We start from the raw sequence: 15,790 nt of genomic DNA on the forward strand, positions 1-15,790 counted from the left end.
AACATAACCATAATAAAGTGCATTGGCAGATGTGCAGGCTTTAGAGTTTATTTGTGGAGTTCAGTAGGATGACAGCCCTGGGAAAGAAGCTGTTCCTAAATCTGGTCTGAAATATTTTTTAAAAATAATATTGCAGCTACTACTTAGGAAGCAAAGGTAAAACCATTTTGTAATATTTCCTGGAACATGTTGAATCATTCTGAAGTAAATATTTGCTCAGATACTCCAAAACGATAGTTCTGCAAGTTTACCAACATCATATTTAAGTGCATCTTGTTCTGAGTCTCTAAAATACCCCTTTCTAATTTTACTTGTGTATAATAAATCGGGTGTAACAATCCAGAAGCAAATCGCATTCGCCTTCACTTGCTCTCCATATCACATACCTGTCCCCTGCCATTAAACAGCTGCCGAGCCGACAGGATTACTTAGCCAGATAAGAGTAAAGGGAAATTTTGGGCAACACACATTCCGGTTGCAATGTTTCCCGTTTTATGGTTTGTTCTAATTTTGCCTCATATTTATTTGGTATTTTTGTTTGGGTAATATTAAAATCGAAAAATACGATTCTTATTCCACATTGTGCAATTTAAGGGGAGGCTAGATAATTACACGAGGGAGAAAGGAATAGAGGGATATGTTGATGGGGTGAGATGAAGTTAGGTGGGCGGAGGCTCGTGTGGAATATTAACACCAGCATCGAACAGTTGGGTCGAAATACCATGGAATTGCTTTCCAGTAGAAATGTGTTTATGCATCATTCACTGTTGTAAATCTATCGGGCGTGTCGCCTCTTTTCCATTTCCATCAGTAGCGGCAGTGAGAACCTGCACCAACTTCGCCTGCTCTCACTGCCAGCTCGCGCGAGGGCGCAGCTGAAAGGTTTGGTCTCATGGCAGAGCTGCGCGTCTCATTGCCGAGCCCGGCTCCTCCACTTGGCGAAGCTAGCTTTCTCCGGCCTCGCGCGCTGCCTGGAGCCGACGTTTTTTGGGCTCATTGCGGAGCTGACGTAATGGGGGTTGCTCATTGGTGCCGTGATGCAGCGCCGCCGCCGAGCGCCTCGAGTGCTGCAGTCTCCCGGCGCTGGGAGGGGGAGGCAGACAAGAGGCACTGGAGCGTAAACGCATAGATTATTATGGCATCGCGGCGAATGGAGACTAAACCGGTGATAACGTGTCTCAAAACACTCCTCATCATCTACAGCTTCGTTTTCTGGGTAAGGGTGGTAGATTATTTCCTATTTTTATTTTAGCTCTTAAATAGATGAGCGCGACAAAAAAAAAAATAAGAATTGTGTTTTGCTTTGCGGACGTGTGCTTGGTACAAAAAAAGCTAAGATTGAAAAGCGAGAATACTGGAGTCGCTTCTTTGCTTCTCCAGATTTAGCCTCGTCCCCGTTGTCTGCATATTTAACACTTGGCCATATTTACAAAAAATCGTAGGCAGGCAGTGTTCAGATTGGAAAATAACCATGTTTTTCTTATTTGGGAATGTCTTTAATACTGACGCACCGGTTGCTGTGCGATGCGCGAGACTACTGCAGCAAACATGAAAGGTCCTCACTCAGTCTTACACAGAACCTACCCCCGCCCCCAAGTTTGTTTGCTCAGTTTCAATTATTTGCCCACTGAGTAAATCGATCATTTTTTATTTAATATTTATTCTGTGAATTAATGTTTTCAGTGATAGCACGTCAGACCTGTTAGGATTCTTTGGCGAGAAGAGCATCCAAATCAACTTCCTCGGGCTGTCTTCGCAGTCCCTTGTATTTATTTTTCCTCCTCTTTAGACACAAGACAAGTAGACATTCCACAAATGACAGATTTAATTATACAATTCATCTTTCTTGAAATAACAAATTAGAGACACACAACTGCCGCATTGTTGGGTTCATTTCCCTTGTGTTTTTTTAAACAAACGCTTTCGTGAAGTAATTCAGTCAACATTTTTCACAGTGATTTATCATTCGACTGCAGTGTTTTCCACCTGCATGTTACATTTGTAGGTAGGCTTTTGAAAAGCTGAAATAACTTGTTTTGTATATGGTCACTTGATTCCCCCAAAATTTATTACTGGTGTAACATTTTCTTCATCGGTAAGGATTTATCGTGATCTGACTGAAAAGCCTGAGAACCTAATCAAATCTGTCTGTTTAATTTTAGGTTCAGACCTGAGCATTCTAATAGTAGGTAACCAGTGAATGTTATATATAAAATGTAGCAGTTATATTTAAAGCCTGTAAATGTTTGAGTTTTGTCTATCTCGGTGTGGGAAGTTAGCAGTATGACTCCATCCCTAATGAATGTTTTATTTTCAGCTATATAAAAATGTAATGTTTACAGTAAGTGGATTTTACAGTTAATGCCTGGCTGAAAACCCATGCCAGTCTAGTAGTTATCCTATTTTATTCTTTGGTTCGACTAGTGGTTTCACAGGCCACGGAATTCATTATTTACATCCGTGGCAATTGAAATAGTTTCTGAAAGGTTTGAAACAGTGTGTGGTATTTCTGATTTGATGTAAATCTGTGTTTAAGATTCTGCTGAAAGATGCACCTATAGAATAAAAGGAATATCATTGGTGGTGATGTATTCTGGAGTTTTCTCCACTTGTGTTGTAACTTGTGAATGGGGCAGACCTGCACGTTTTCAGTCCTTCACATTTACAACTACAACTTGCATTTGTACAGCACCTTGAACGTAATAAAACATCCTAAGATGCTTCACAGGAGCGTTATCAAACAACATTTTTGACAGCGAGTCACATAAGGAGATATTAGAACAGGTGAGGTAGTTTTAAGGAGTGTCTTAAGGGAGGAGATAGAGGTAGCAAGGCGGAGAGGTTTAGGGAGGGAATTCCAGAGCTTAGGATGTAGGCAGCTGAAGGCATGGCTGCCAATGGTGGAGCGCTGAAAATCGGAGATGTGCAAGAGGCCAGAATTGGAGGAGCGCAGAGATCTTGGAGGGTTGTAGGGCTGGAGGAGGTTATAGAGCTAGGGAAGGGTGAGGCCATGGAGGGATTTGAAGACAAGGATGAGGATTTTAAAATCGAGTTGTTGCTGGACCGGGAGCCAATGTAGGTCAGCAAGCACAGAGGTGATGGGTGAACGGGACTTGGTGCAAGTTAGGATATGGGCAGCAGAGTTTTGGATGAACTCAAGTTTACAGAGGGTGCAAGATGGGAGGCCAATTAGGAGAGTGTTGGAATAGCTGAGTCTACGGGTAGCAAAGGCATGGGTGAGGGTTTCAGCAGCAGATGAGCTAAGGCAGGGGCGGAGACGAGTGATGTTATGGAGGTGGAAATAGGCAGTCTTGGTGATGGAGCGGATATGGGGTCGGAAGCTCATCTTAGGGTCAAATAGGATGCCAAGGCAAGATAATTCCTATAATTCATCCAGTATTACTGAAATATCCTGTCTATCCTAGCAATATTCACTAATAACCTTTGACCAAGCTTTTGGTAACCCATCTCCTTCTTTGGTCATTTTTGTCTGATTATGCTCCTGTGAAGTGCCTTGGGACATTTTACTACAGTACATTAATAGGTGCTATATAAATTTAAGTTGTTGTTGCATTTCTAGATACACTTTAATTATTTATCATAATTGCAATTCTTTGCTTTCTTCTCCAAAATCAGATACCTTTTATTCATTGCGGTGTTTAGGATTATGAAGGGTTAACATAACAGACAGAGTACCTTTTGGTACAATGTTTGTCGTGGTTGTTTTTGCATTCACAGTAAATTTATAATAGTGGCTGTAGTCTATTTTTTTCTGTTAGTCATCAAGACCATGAAAATATAGAGAATAGGAGACTACCACCTTTAATGATGGGATTGGCATGAAGTGTTTATCAAGCTTGTCACCTGATCAATCTGCTTAAGAACGCTGCAGGGATATTTCCATTACTTCCCTGATTATACAAAGCGAAGATAAATCATGATCTCCTGTCTGATTAGTGAAAAAGAAAAAGAAAAAGTGGTAATAATTTAACCAAGCAGGGAAAAACTGCAATCAATGCTTTTCTAGTTACAATAAAGACACTATGTAGGTCTTGGAAATTACTAGATGGGATGAGAAGCAAGTTTGGCATCCTTATTTGTTTTAATATTTCATAAATAACCATGTATTTTGTTTAACAGTTTTAAATATCCTTTTCACAGAGTGTAAACCTTCAGATCTGCTTTACTGGTTTCCAAGACAGTACAGTACACAAAATATTACAAATTAATTTTACATCTAGGAAAGGAGAGTGTTTGACTCCAGCCCTAGGAAATTCAATTCCTAAGGTTACCACAATTGATGGATCTTTTATGAAAACATAGAAATATCGAAAAATAGGAGCAGGTGTAGGCCACTCGGCCCTTCGAGCCTGCTCCGCCATTCAATATGATCATGGCTGATCCTCTATCTCAATACCATATTCCCGCTCTCTCCCCATACCCCTTGATGCCTTTTGTGTCTATTTCAAAGACACAATGCCCTCCTCTTAAATATTCAACAGATTCTCCCCTCCCCCCACCATATTGTTTATACCATTATGTAGAGCGCATAAGCAAAAACATATAACCTGTATATAAATCAGTGGACATTATTGGGGTCGAGTTTCTGCTTTGGGCATAATTGGCAATCTGGGCGCAAATTGCGCAGAACATTGCGCTAGTTTTCAGAATTGATTGTGTGGTTCAAGTTTTTGCTCAAAGCCATTTGCATAATAACAAACGTAAACTCTTCCATGAACCAGCGCAAATCGGGCAGCGTGATAGAACGTAATTGTTTATATCCTTTTTCTTACATTATAAAATATTCCTCAATATATTCCAGAATTAGCCGTGCCTCTAGCCAAGCTGTCCCAGTGCAGCTACAACACTGGCATTTATCCGACAAAGTAGAAAATTGCCCAGGTATGTCCTGTCTACAAAAAGCAGGACAAATCCAAGCTGGCCAATTACTGCCCCATAAGTCTACTCTCAATCATCAGCAAAGTGATGGAAGGTCATGCCAACAATGCTGTCAAGCGGCACTTACTCACCGATAACCTGCTCACCGATGCTTAGTTTGGGTTCCACCAGGACCACTCTGCTCCAGACCTCATTACAGCCTTGATCCGAACATGGACAAAAGAGCTGAATTCCAGAGGTGTGGTGAGAGTCACTGCTTGTGACATCAAGGCAGCATTTGAGTGTGGCATCAAGGAATGCTAGTAAAATCAATGGGAATCGGGGAAAAAGCTTCATTGGCTGGAGTCATACCTAGCACAAAGGAAGATGGTAGTGGTTGTTGGAGGCCAATCATCTCAGCCCCAGGACATCACTGCAGGAGTTCCTCAGGGCAGTGTCCTAGGCCCAACCATCTTCAACTGCTTCATCAATGACCTACCCTCCATCATAAGGTCAGAAGTGGGGATGTTCGCTGATAATTGCAGCGTTCAGTTCCATTCGCAACTCCTCAGATAATGAAGCAGTCCATGCCCGCATGCAGCAAGACCTGGACAACTTTCAGGCTTGGGCTAATAAGTGGCAAGTAACATTCGTGCCATACAAGTGCCAGGCAATGACCATCTCCAACAGGAGAAAGTCTAACCACCTCCCCTTGATATTCAACGGCATTACCATTGTCGAATCCCCCACCATCAGTATCCTGGGGTCACCATTTACCAGAAACTTTTCTGGACCAGCCACATCAATACTGTGGCTACAAGAGCAGGCCAGAGACTGGGTATTCTGTGGCAAGTGACTCCCCTCCTGACTCCCCAAAGCCTTTCCACCATCTACAAGGCACACGTCAGGAGTTTGATGGAATATGCTCCACTTGCCTGTAGGAGTGCAGCTCCAACAACACTCAAGAAGCTCGACACCATTCAGGACAAAGCAGCCCGCTTGATTGGCACCTCATCCACTACCTTAAACATTCACTCCCTCCACCACCGGTGCACCGTGGCTGCAGTGTACCATCTACAAGATGCACTGCAGCAACTCGCCAAGGCTCCTTCAACAGCACCTCTCAAACCCACGACTGCCACCACCTAGAAGGAGAAGGGCAGCAGGTGCATGGGAACACCACCACCTCCAAGTCACACACCATCCTGACTTGGAAATATATCGCCGTTCCTTCATTGTTGCTGGGTCAAAATCTTGGAACTCCCTACCTAACAGCACTGTGGGAGTACCTTCATCTCACAGACTGCAGCGGTTCAAGAAGGCAGCTCACCACCACCTTCTCAAGGGCAATTAGGGATTAGTAATAAATGCTGGCCTTGCCAGCGATGCCCACATTCTGTGAATTAATAAAAAAAAATCCAAATTATTTTCACCCTTTTTTATTTTTTACTTGTGTTTTCTTCTGCTAGTCTCCATCAGGCATATGGGAACCCCTTTGTTGAATTTTGTTGTGCTATTGAAGAGTAGGAGTGGCTGAGCCAGCAACAGTAATATCATTTTTAACTGCAAAGGATTCAGATGTAGAGCTGACACTTATTTTGTGCTCAACACTCAAATGAATAGCTGAGATGGTTCTGGACCAATTCAGACTCCAGGGGCTGAATTTTGCCGGCACTCAGAGTGCGGGTTTGGAGGCGGGTCCGCTGTCAAAATCGAAATGATTGACAGCGGGTTGGGAACCCGCTCTGAACCCACTTCTATGTAAGTTTCCAAAGTGTCGGATCTGCGAATTCAGAACAGACCTGACACCAAGCATCGAGGGAGGCATTTAAGATAGTTAACTACCATTTTGCCAGCCTATTTCTATTTTACCCCCTTTTTCACAAGGTTCATGCCGTTTGGAGATCACATTAGCTAAGTAGGTTGGGTTCTCTATGTCTCCCCATTGCTGTGAATAGGTGACAGCTGCAAAAGTGGTATGAAAGCTACCATTTCCAGCTGTTCACTTTCCAATGTCAGAAGCTTGAGCCTTCAGGACTTGGAAGACACTTTTGAGCTGTATGCAGTTTGGAAGTGTTTGGAGTAAACTCTCTATCCACTGTCACCTCCTTGGAGCAAGCTCTCTCACCATTGACAGATCGCTTCTGTCATCTCAACTTCAGCTGCCATCTATTCCAGCAACATCAGTGCCCTTGAAAAAATCTCACCTTGGTCATCTGAATCCCTCCACAATCAGCCCCAACACCAATATCACCAGGCACACCAACATCACCAACAACACCAACCTTCTCCGCAATCACTTGATGCTGCACAGGACACAGGCCATCAACACCCAACCACACTCCTGCCCAGGAGGCCCGGGATGTCATCACTATGGCCAGATTTACTTCACTTGACGCATGATGCGCCAGGTTGACACCACCCTACACCAGCACCATAAAGCATCCCTACAATGTCCAAGCCATTCCTTTCACACTCTTCACATTTGTGGGGGGGGGAGGGGGAAGTTATGTCTCAACATTCACTGTAACTCACTAACACACTTCCAAAGTCCAATGAGGCAAAGTGTTGAAAATAAAGATTTCAATGTTTGACAACACATTAACAGAAAATTTACATGAACGTTGCATAAGACATCCAAGTGCCTACCTTTGTGTGTTGTTAGTTGGTATGATTGCACTAGGATGAGGGTGAGTGTGAGGGGTGGCTAATGAGATGGGGATGTGAAAATGTAGATAGAGAGGGATGGGTGGAGGTGTAAGGTAAATTGGTGTGAGTAAGGATGTGCAGGAGTAGGGTAGGGAAGGCAGAGTGATGGGGATGTGATGAGTGGCACAGCAGGATGAGTTTGAGTGTGACATTGTACTAACGTTTCGTGATCTACTGAGATCAATGAAAGGTTTATGCCACGACAGCCAGGTACTCCTGACTGCCTCCCTGCTTTTGTCCTCCTGTGCAATGTGCAACCAGGCTGTAATGGTGTCCTGGGGAGGTCTCTTCTGCCCATGGGAAGGGAAGAGAACCTCCCTGTGTGCCGTGGCTCCCTCCAGAAGCATATGGAGGAAGTCATGCGAGAGCCTGGGTGCAGCCGTCCACCTTTGTGCAGTGCATGTCAGTTTTTGCAGACCTCAATGCTGTAGAACACTGACAGAACAACTGTCAAAATGAATGTGGCCATGGTCCCTTTAAGGAGACTGGCTGATGATGCATCATCACATGACTTCATCAGACCCGCTTCCTTTTAATTGGCCGGGAACCTTTCAGGGCGAGCTTAACAAGCCCAAACAGGGGACAATCCTTTTCACAGAGCGGCTGGAGCCGGGAGCGGGACTGGGACCCACCAACGACCTTTCCTGCCGCGATACCTCCTCTGATGGTAAAATCGTGGCCTAGTTCTCTGTGGTTAATTTATAAAAGGATCCTGGATTTGTCCAAATTAGTACAACCATCCATGAACTCACTGCAGGTTTGGGACTGCGTTGTCTTGGAAGCCTCCTAATGGCAAGAGAAAGTCAAAATTCTTAATTATTAGACTAATGTCAGGAGATTATTGAATGGGTGGGTGTTGCCAACATCTGGAAGGTTCATTTTTTTTGTACAATTGTCTGCAGTGTTTGCTTCAGCGTGACATCTTCTGTAGTAACTGTCTGATCCTTTATTTAGTGTCACAGAGTCATAATGGCACAGGAGGCCATTTGGCCCATCGAGCCCATGCCGGCTCTCTGTAGAGCAATCCAGTCAGTCCCATTCCCCCGCTCTATCCCCGTAGCCCTGCAAGTTTATTTCTCTCAAGTGCCTATCCAGTCTCCCCTTGAAAACATCGAGTGCCTCCACTTCCACCACTTCCGTCGGCAGCGAGTTCCAGGTCCTCACCACTCGCTGCGTAAATTTTTTTTCCTCATATCCCCCCTGTATCTCTTGCCCAAAACCTTAAATCTGTGTCCCCGAGTCCTTGTACCATCAACTAGTGGGAACAGCCTTTCCCCGTCTAGCCTATCCAAACCCGTCATAATCTTGTACATCTCTATCAAATCGCCCCTCAACCTCCTTTGCTCTAATGGAAACAAATCCAGCTTCTCCAACCTGACCTTGTAGCTAAGATCCCCCATCCCTGGAACCATTCTGGTAAATCTCCTCTGCACCCTCTCAAGTGCCTTCACATCCTTCCTAAAGTGTGGTGACCAGAACTGAATGCAATACTCCAGTTGTGGCCTAACCAGCGCTTTATAAGGTTCAGCATAACTTCTCTACTTTTGTACTCAATACCTCTATTTATGAAGCCCAAGATCCTATATGCTTTGCTAACCACTCTCTCAATATGTCCCACCACCTTGAGACCTATGCACATTAACTCCCAGCTCCCTCTGACCCTGCACACTCTTTAAACTGCGCCCCCCCCTCAAAGTTTGGTCTCATCGGCAAATTTAGAAATTCTACTATGTATATATATATATATCAAAAAAATGCAGTGGCCCCAGCACTGACCCTTGGGGAACACCACTGTCTACCATCCCCCAGTCTGAAAAACAGCCATTTACCTCAACTCGCTGTTTTCTGCCCTTAAGCCAACACCTTATCCAAGCTGCCACTGACCCACCTATTCCATGAGCCTCAATTTTGTTAACCAGCCTTCTATGTGGTACTTTGTCAAACGCCTTCCGAAAATCCATGTAGGCAACATCCATTGCATTCCCTTCATCAATCCTCCCTGTTACTTCATCAAAAAATTCAATTAGGGGAGTCAAACACGATCTACCTTTTACAAATCCATGTTGGCTCTCCTTAATTAGCTTAAACCTCTCCAAGTGCCTGTTAATTTTTTCCTTGATTATTGTTTCTAAAACTTTACCCACCACTGCTGCTAAACTGACCAGCCTGTAGTTACTAGGATTGTCCTTACACCCTTTCTTGAACAATGGTGTCACATTTGCCACTTTCCAATCCTCAGGCACCTCCCCCGCATCTAGGGAAGATTGGAAAATTATGGCAAGCCCTTCTGCTATCTCCTCCCCCAATTCCATTAGCAACCTGGGATGCAAGCCATCTGGACCAGGCGACTTATCCACTCTAAGCATACCCAGCCTTTCTAGTACATCCTGTCTATCAATTTTCACCCCTTCCATTTCTTCTACCTTTTCCAACTAAATGTTGGTCCCTTAGAGGATGAGACCGGGAAATTAATGGTGGGAAATATGGAGATGGCAAAAACACTGAATGAATATTTTGTATCAGTCTTTACAGTAGAAGACACTAAGAATATCCCAACACTGGGCAAACAGGGGGCTATAGGGGGGGGGGGGGGAGGAGCTAAACATGATCAAAATCACTAAGGAAGTGGTACTCGGTAAAATAATGGGACTCAAGGCGGATAAATCACCTGGACCTGATGGCTTACATCCTAGGGTCTTGAGGGAAGTGGTGGTAGGGATTGTGGATGCATTGGTAATAATTTTCCAAAACTCCCTGGACTCGGCAAAGGTCCCGGCAGACTGGAAAACTGCTAATGTAACGCCCTTATTTAAAAAGGGCAGTAGACAGAAGGCTGGAAACTATAGACCGGTTAGCCTAACATCTGTGGTAGGTAAAATGTTAGAGTCCATTATTAAAGGAGACAGTAACAGGACATTTGGATAATCATAATTTAATAGGACAGAGTCAGCATGGTTTTATGAAGGGGAAGTCATGTTTGACAAATTTGCTGGAGTTCTTTGAGGAAGTAACGTATAGGGTGGATAAAGGGGAACCAGTGGACGTAGTGTATTTAGACTCCCAAAAGGCATTTGACAAGGTGCCACACAAAAGATTATTGCTTAAGATAAAAAATCACGGGATTGGGGGTAATATTCTGGCATGGATAGAGGATTGGCTATCTAACAGAAGGCAGAGAGTTGGGATAAATGGTTCATTCTCAGACTGGCAATCAGTAACTAGTGGTGTTCCGCAGGGGTCAGTGCTGGGTCCCCAACTCTTTACAATCTATATTAACGATTTGGAGGAGGGGACCGAGTGTAACATATCAAAGTTTGCAGATGATACTAAGATGGGAGCGTAAGTAGTGAGTGAGGAGGGCTGGTGCCAGTGTCCCAGGAAGCAAAACCCATTTCTCCCACACCAGTCTTTGAGCCACGCATTTAACTCTCTAATTTTATTTGTCCTAGCCAAATTCGCTCGTGGCTCAGGTAATAATCCAGAGATTATTACCCTTGTGGTTCTGCTTTTTAATTTGGCCCCTAGCTGCTCAAACTCCCTCAGCAGAACCTCCTTCCTTGTCCTATCTATGTCGTTGGTACCAACATGGACCACGACAACTGGATCCTCCCCCTCCCACTCCAAGTTTCTCTCCAGTCCAGAGGAGATGTCCTTAACCCTGGCACCGGGCAGGCAACACAGCCTTCGGGACTCTCGCTCTCGGCTGCAAAGAACTCTATCTATCCCCCTAACGATATTATCCCCTACCACTACAACATTTCTTTTAACTCCCCCCACTTGAATGGCCCCCTGCTCCACGGTGCTGTGGCCAGGTTGCTCATCCTCCCTGCAGTCCCTGCTCCTGTCCCCACAGGGAGTAAGAGCCTCGAACCTGTTGGACAAGTGCAAGGGCTGTGGCTCCTCCAACACTACCGCCTGGATCCCCGTACCTGCCTCACTTCTAGTCACACCATCCTGACCCTGGCCACGGACTACATCTGAATTAATTAATCTAATTGGTGTGACTACCTCGTGATACACAGAGTCCAGGTAACTCTCCCCCTCCCTGATGTGTCTCAGTGTTTGAAGCTCGGACTCCTGCTCTTCAACACGGAGCCGGAGTTCCTCGAGCAGCCAACACTTACTGCAAATGTGATCACTGTGAGCATCAATGGTGTTCACCAGCTCCCACATATTGCAGCAGCAACACATCGCCTGATCTCCCATTCTATGTAATTAATTAAAATAATTAATATTATTCTTAAATATCCTCTGCCCCGATTCTAGATGGTGAATATCACACCTTAGAAACTATAAACCAAAGAGATTTAAGCTTAAAAGGGAGAAATACTTACCAACCAATCACTTACCCGCTTTCTGGTGATGTCACACTTGGATTACTTTTTACCTCTCTCCTTCCAGACTGGAGACTGGTACGCCTTACCTGGTCTCTGGGCCTTTTATAGCCCCGCTCTGCCGCTCGAGATTCCCGCCGACGCTGTGAGGCCTTACCTGGTCTCTGGGCCTTTTATAGCCCCGCTCTGCCGCTCGAGATTCCCGCCGACGCTGTGAGGCCTTACCTGGTCTCTGGGCCTTTTATAGCCCCGCTCTGCCGCTCGAGATTCCCGCCGACGCTGTGAGGCCTTACCTGGTCTCTGGGCCTTTTATAGCCCCGCTCTGCCGCTCGAGATTCCCGCCGACGCTGTGAGGCCTTACCTGGTCTCTGGGCCTTTTATAGCCCCGCTCTGCCGCTCGAGATTCCCGCCGACGCTGTGAGGCCTTACCTGGTCTCTGGGACTTTTATAGCCCCGCTCTGCCGCTCGAGATTCCCGCCGACGCTGTGAGGCCTTACCTGGTCTCTGGGACTTTTATAGCCCCGCTCTGCCGCTCGAGATTCCCGCCGACGCTGTGAGGCCTTACCTGGTCTCTGGGACTTTTATAGCCCCGCTCTGCCGCTCGAGATTCCCGCCGACGCTGTGAGGCCTTACCTGGTCTCTGGGACTTTTATAGCCCCGCTCTGCCGCTCGAGATTCCCGCCGACGCTGTGAGGCCTTACCTGGTCTCTGGGACTTTTATAGCCCCGCTCTGCCGCTCAGGATTCCCGCTGACGCTGTGAGGCCTTACCTGGTCTCTGGGCCTTTTATAGCCCCGCTCTGCCGCTCAGGATTCCCGCCGACGCTGATTGATTAAGTGATCAAAGTTAGAACCATTTTATAAAAGGCCATACACTTTATATTCATTGATTTTCCTCAGCATAAGATTGCATTAATCAAGTTAGCTAAAAGCCCAAGAAATTATTGACCAACCAATTTTTACTGACAATTTATTATATTGCTTAACTACAAAGATTTTCCTTCCTTGTTTTATTCCTCTCCCTCCCTTCATCATGTTGGCTTCCAGAAGGGCACCTCCACAGTTATAATGTGCAGCGAGAGTAGATGGACATGCAGTAGTAGAGTTTGATTCCCACATGTTGTTGGCTAGGTTAACTGGACATATATTCTCAGAATTTGCCACACATCATATATTATGCAGGGATTGATACCTTGAGAATAAAAAAAAAACTTCAAAAATTTTCAGTGCTCCCAAAATGTGAATGCACGATACAGCATATCTTGAAATTCTGTTGCTTACATTTCCTTTCAATTTCAGTTGTAGGATGTTAGCCAAACTAAGGTATTATTTAGGTATTTAAAACATTGGTATTTTGCAGGTGTACCTTGATGATTAGTTTGTAGAAGACTGCATTTCAGCAGCTCTTTCGATGGTTCAGCAAGTTTATTCAGAGAATACAGACCAGGAAGGTTCCAGGTTTGAGCCCCAGTCTTTGTTAACTCATGATCTCAGCAGGCCAGCAGTTGGAATGCTGCAACTGACATCTACATTATCCAGTATTCTCTCTGAAGTATTCAGTAAAAAAAAAATGCAGATTATTATCTGTGTCTGTTTTTACATAGAATGTACAGCACAGAAGCAGGCCATTCGGCCCAGCTGGTTTATGCTCCACACGAGCCAGACTATTTAGATTATGAACTATTAATTACCATATTTGTATACAAAGGATTGGCTATAATGGGCTAGGTTTTGCTGAAAAAATAACAGCGTCTGAACGACGCACAGTGTTATTAAGCAAACTGGCCAGCAACTTGTAACGAGGCCAGGGCCCCAAACACCCCTTCCAGGTGAAACAGCGATTTACTTGTACTTCTTGCAATTTAATATACTGTATTCGTTTCATGCAGTATGATTTTGCCATTCCCATTTGCAACATTTTATCTTTCCTGCCTCTTACAAAAGTACAGGGTGTTCTTTCAATTCCTTCCTCCCCTCCTAAGCCCCCCCCCCCCTTTTATAAGTGTGGAGTCTCATTCCTTCAGGTTGTGAATTGTTTTAGGAGATTTTTTTAAATGTCACATTTAATTTTACCCTTTTTTTTTTTCCTTTTCCTTTCTGTCTCTTAATCCAATCTTTCTTTCCTTCTCTTTTATTTCTCTTTCTATACTTGATTTGACATTAAATTCACCCATTCTAGTTCACCCTCCTTCTCAGTCCTTCCTCTGTTTATTTCACAATCCTTTAATCTCATTGGTTAAGGAGATACACTGTTTGTCCCACTATTCGCCAAGGTCCCAGACACTCTGTTCCCCTTGCTGCGCCATTATCAGCTCGCACTTCCAGCAACTTTTTAAAACCTAAACGTTCACAAACAAGTCTAACCAATGGGGCCTCACTCCAATGTTTTTGGTTAAAATTTTATTTTTCATGAATAAATATTTACATACAAGCATCAGCCGATACAATCATTTAAAAGAGAAAGAGCTGTGTCAGTAAGTTCTCCTTTTCAATATTGTACCAGGCAAGCTGCTGTTCCCTTTAGTACTGCTAATAGTAGCGCACAAACTAAGGCCGCGATTTTCTCAGCGGTGTCGGGATGGGGGCGAGCCAGATGGTTTCCGGGTTCCAGTCCCACCCCCAGCTGCCTCCGCTCTGCAGATGTGATTTTCTTGATTGGCCTTAAGACCGCCCAGCCAATTAACAGGAAGTGGGTCTGATGATGTCATTTGATGATACGTCATCTGCCAGTATCCTTAAAGGGACCACGCACAATTTTATTTTGACAGTTGATTTTTCAGTGTTTGACAGCACTGAGGTGCTGAAAACACTGACAATCACTACACAAAGTTGAACTCTTGCACCCAGGCTCTCCAATAACTCCCTCCATATGCTTATGGAGGGAGTCACAGTACGCAGGGAGGTTCTCTTCCCTTCCAAGGGCAGAAGAGACCTCCCCAGGACACCAACTTACCTTAAACCTCCGCCCAACCCTCTCTATCTACTTAATCACTTCCCCATCTCACTAGCCACCCCTCACACTCACCCTCATTCTACTGAAAGCAGACCAACTAACAACACACAAGGGTAGGCACTTGAGAGGTTCAGACAATGTCCATGTGAAGTTTCTGGTAATGTGTTGTCATACAGTGAAATCTCTTTTTCAAAAAGTGCCCCTTATTGGACAGATCTGAGCACACATTGAGAAGTGTCTTACTGAGTTCCAGTGATTGTTCAGTCATAACTCCACCCCCCTCCCTGCTATAGTGATGTGTGTGAAAGGAATGGCTTGGACATTAAAGGGATGCTTCACGGTGCTGGTGTGGGATGGTATCAACCTGGCACATCATGTGGCAGCCAGGTTTTACAGCGTCAAGTGAAGAAAGTCTGGCCATGGTGATGCCATCGCTGGCCTCCCGGCTAACAGTGTTGTCAGGGGCTGATGCCCTGTGTGCAGTGCAGCATCAGGTGATGGCGGCGAAGATTGGTGATGAGGTTGGTGATGCTGGTGTTGGGGATGATTGTGGAAGGATTCGGAGGACCAAGGTCTGATTGTTTCATTGGCTCTGATGTTACTGGAATAGATGGCAGCTGCAGGTGAGATGACAGAATCGATCTGTCACTGCTGAGAGAGATTCTCCCAGTGAGGTGGCACTGGACATACAGTTGGATTTAAAAACGTGTAAGCTAAAGAAATCTATATATGTACTAAAAATGCAGTAACAATCATTTTTTTTTCTCTGAAACTCACCATGTGCAACATGACATCCTTGACACCACTTCTGCAGCTGCCATCCTTTCACAAACATCAGACCAGACTCACAACATGCCAGGTTGAGCTGGCGTGTTCCCCAAACAGCAGGTAACAGTGGGAGAGAAGGTAAAATTACAA

The 15,790-nt window shown here is 44.8% G+C and overlaps 1 protein-coding gene across 2 annotated transcripts in view; it reads left to right on the plus strand.

The window, feature by feature from the left end:
* Nucleotides 1-1,063: 1,063 nt before the first annotated feature.
* tspan7 (tetraspanin 7) overlaps nt 1,064-15,790 on the plus strand; it is a 161,540-nt gene continuing 146,813 nt past the window's right edge. The window contains exon 1 of one of the 2 annotated variants that reach the window (XM_086006633.1): nt 1,064-1,216. In XM_086006633.1, the coding sequence (XP_085862759.1) occupies nt 1,136-1,216 (81 nt within the window). In that variant the 5' untranslated portion in view covers nt 1,064-1,135. The remainder of the gene's footprint in view (nt 1,217-15,790) is intronic. The other variant, XM_086006632.1, reaches the window with a different exon arrangement.

This window comes from Somniosus microcephalus, chromosome 14 (assembly GCF_052327205.1).
Source record: "Somniosus microcephalus isolate GS21.2 chromosome 14, FLI_Smic_1.0, whole genome shotgun sequence".
NCBI lineage: Eukaryota > Metazoa > Chordata > Chondrichthyes > Squaliformes > Somniosidae > Somniosus > Somniosus microcephalus.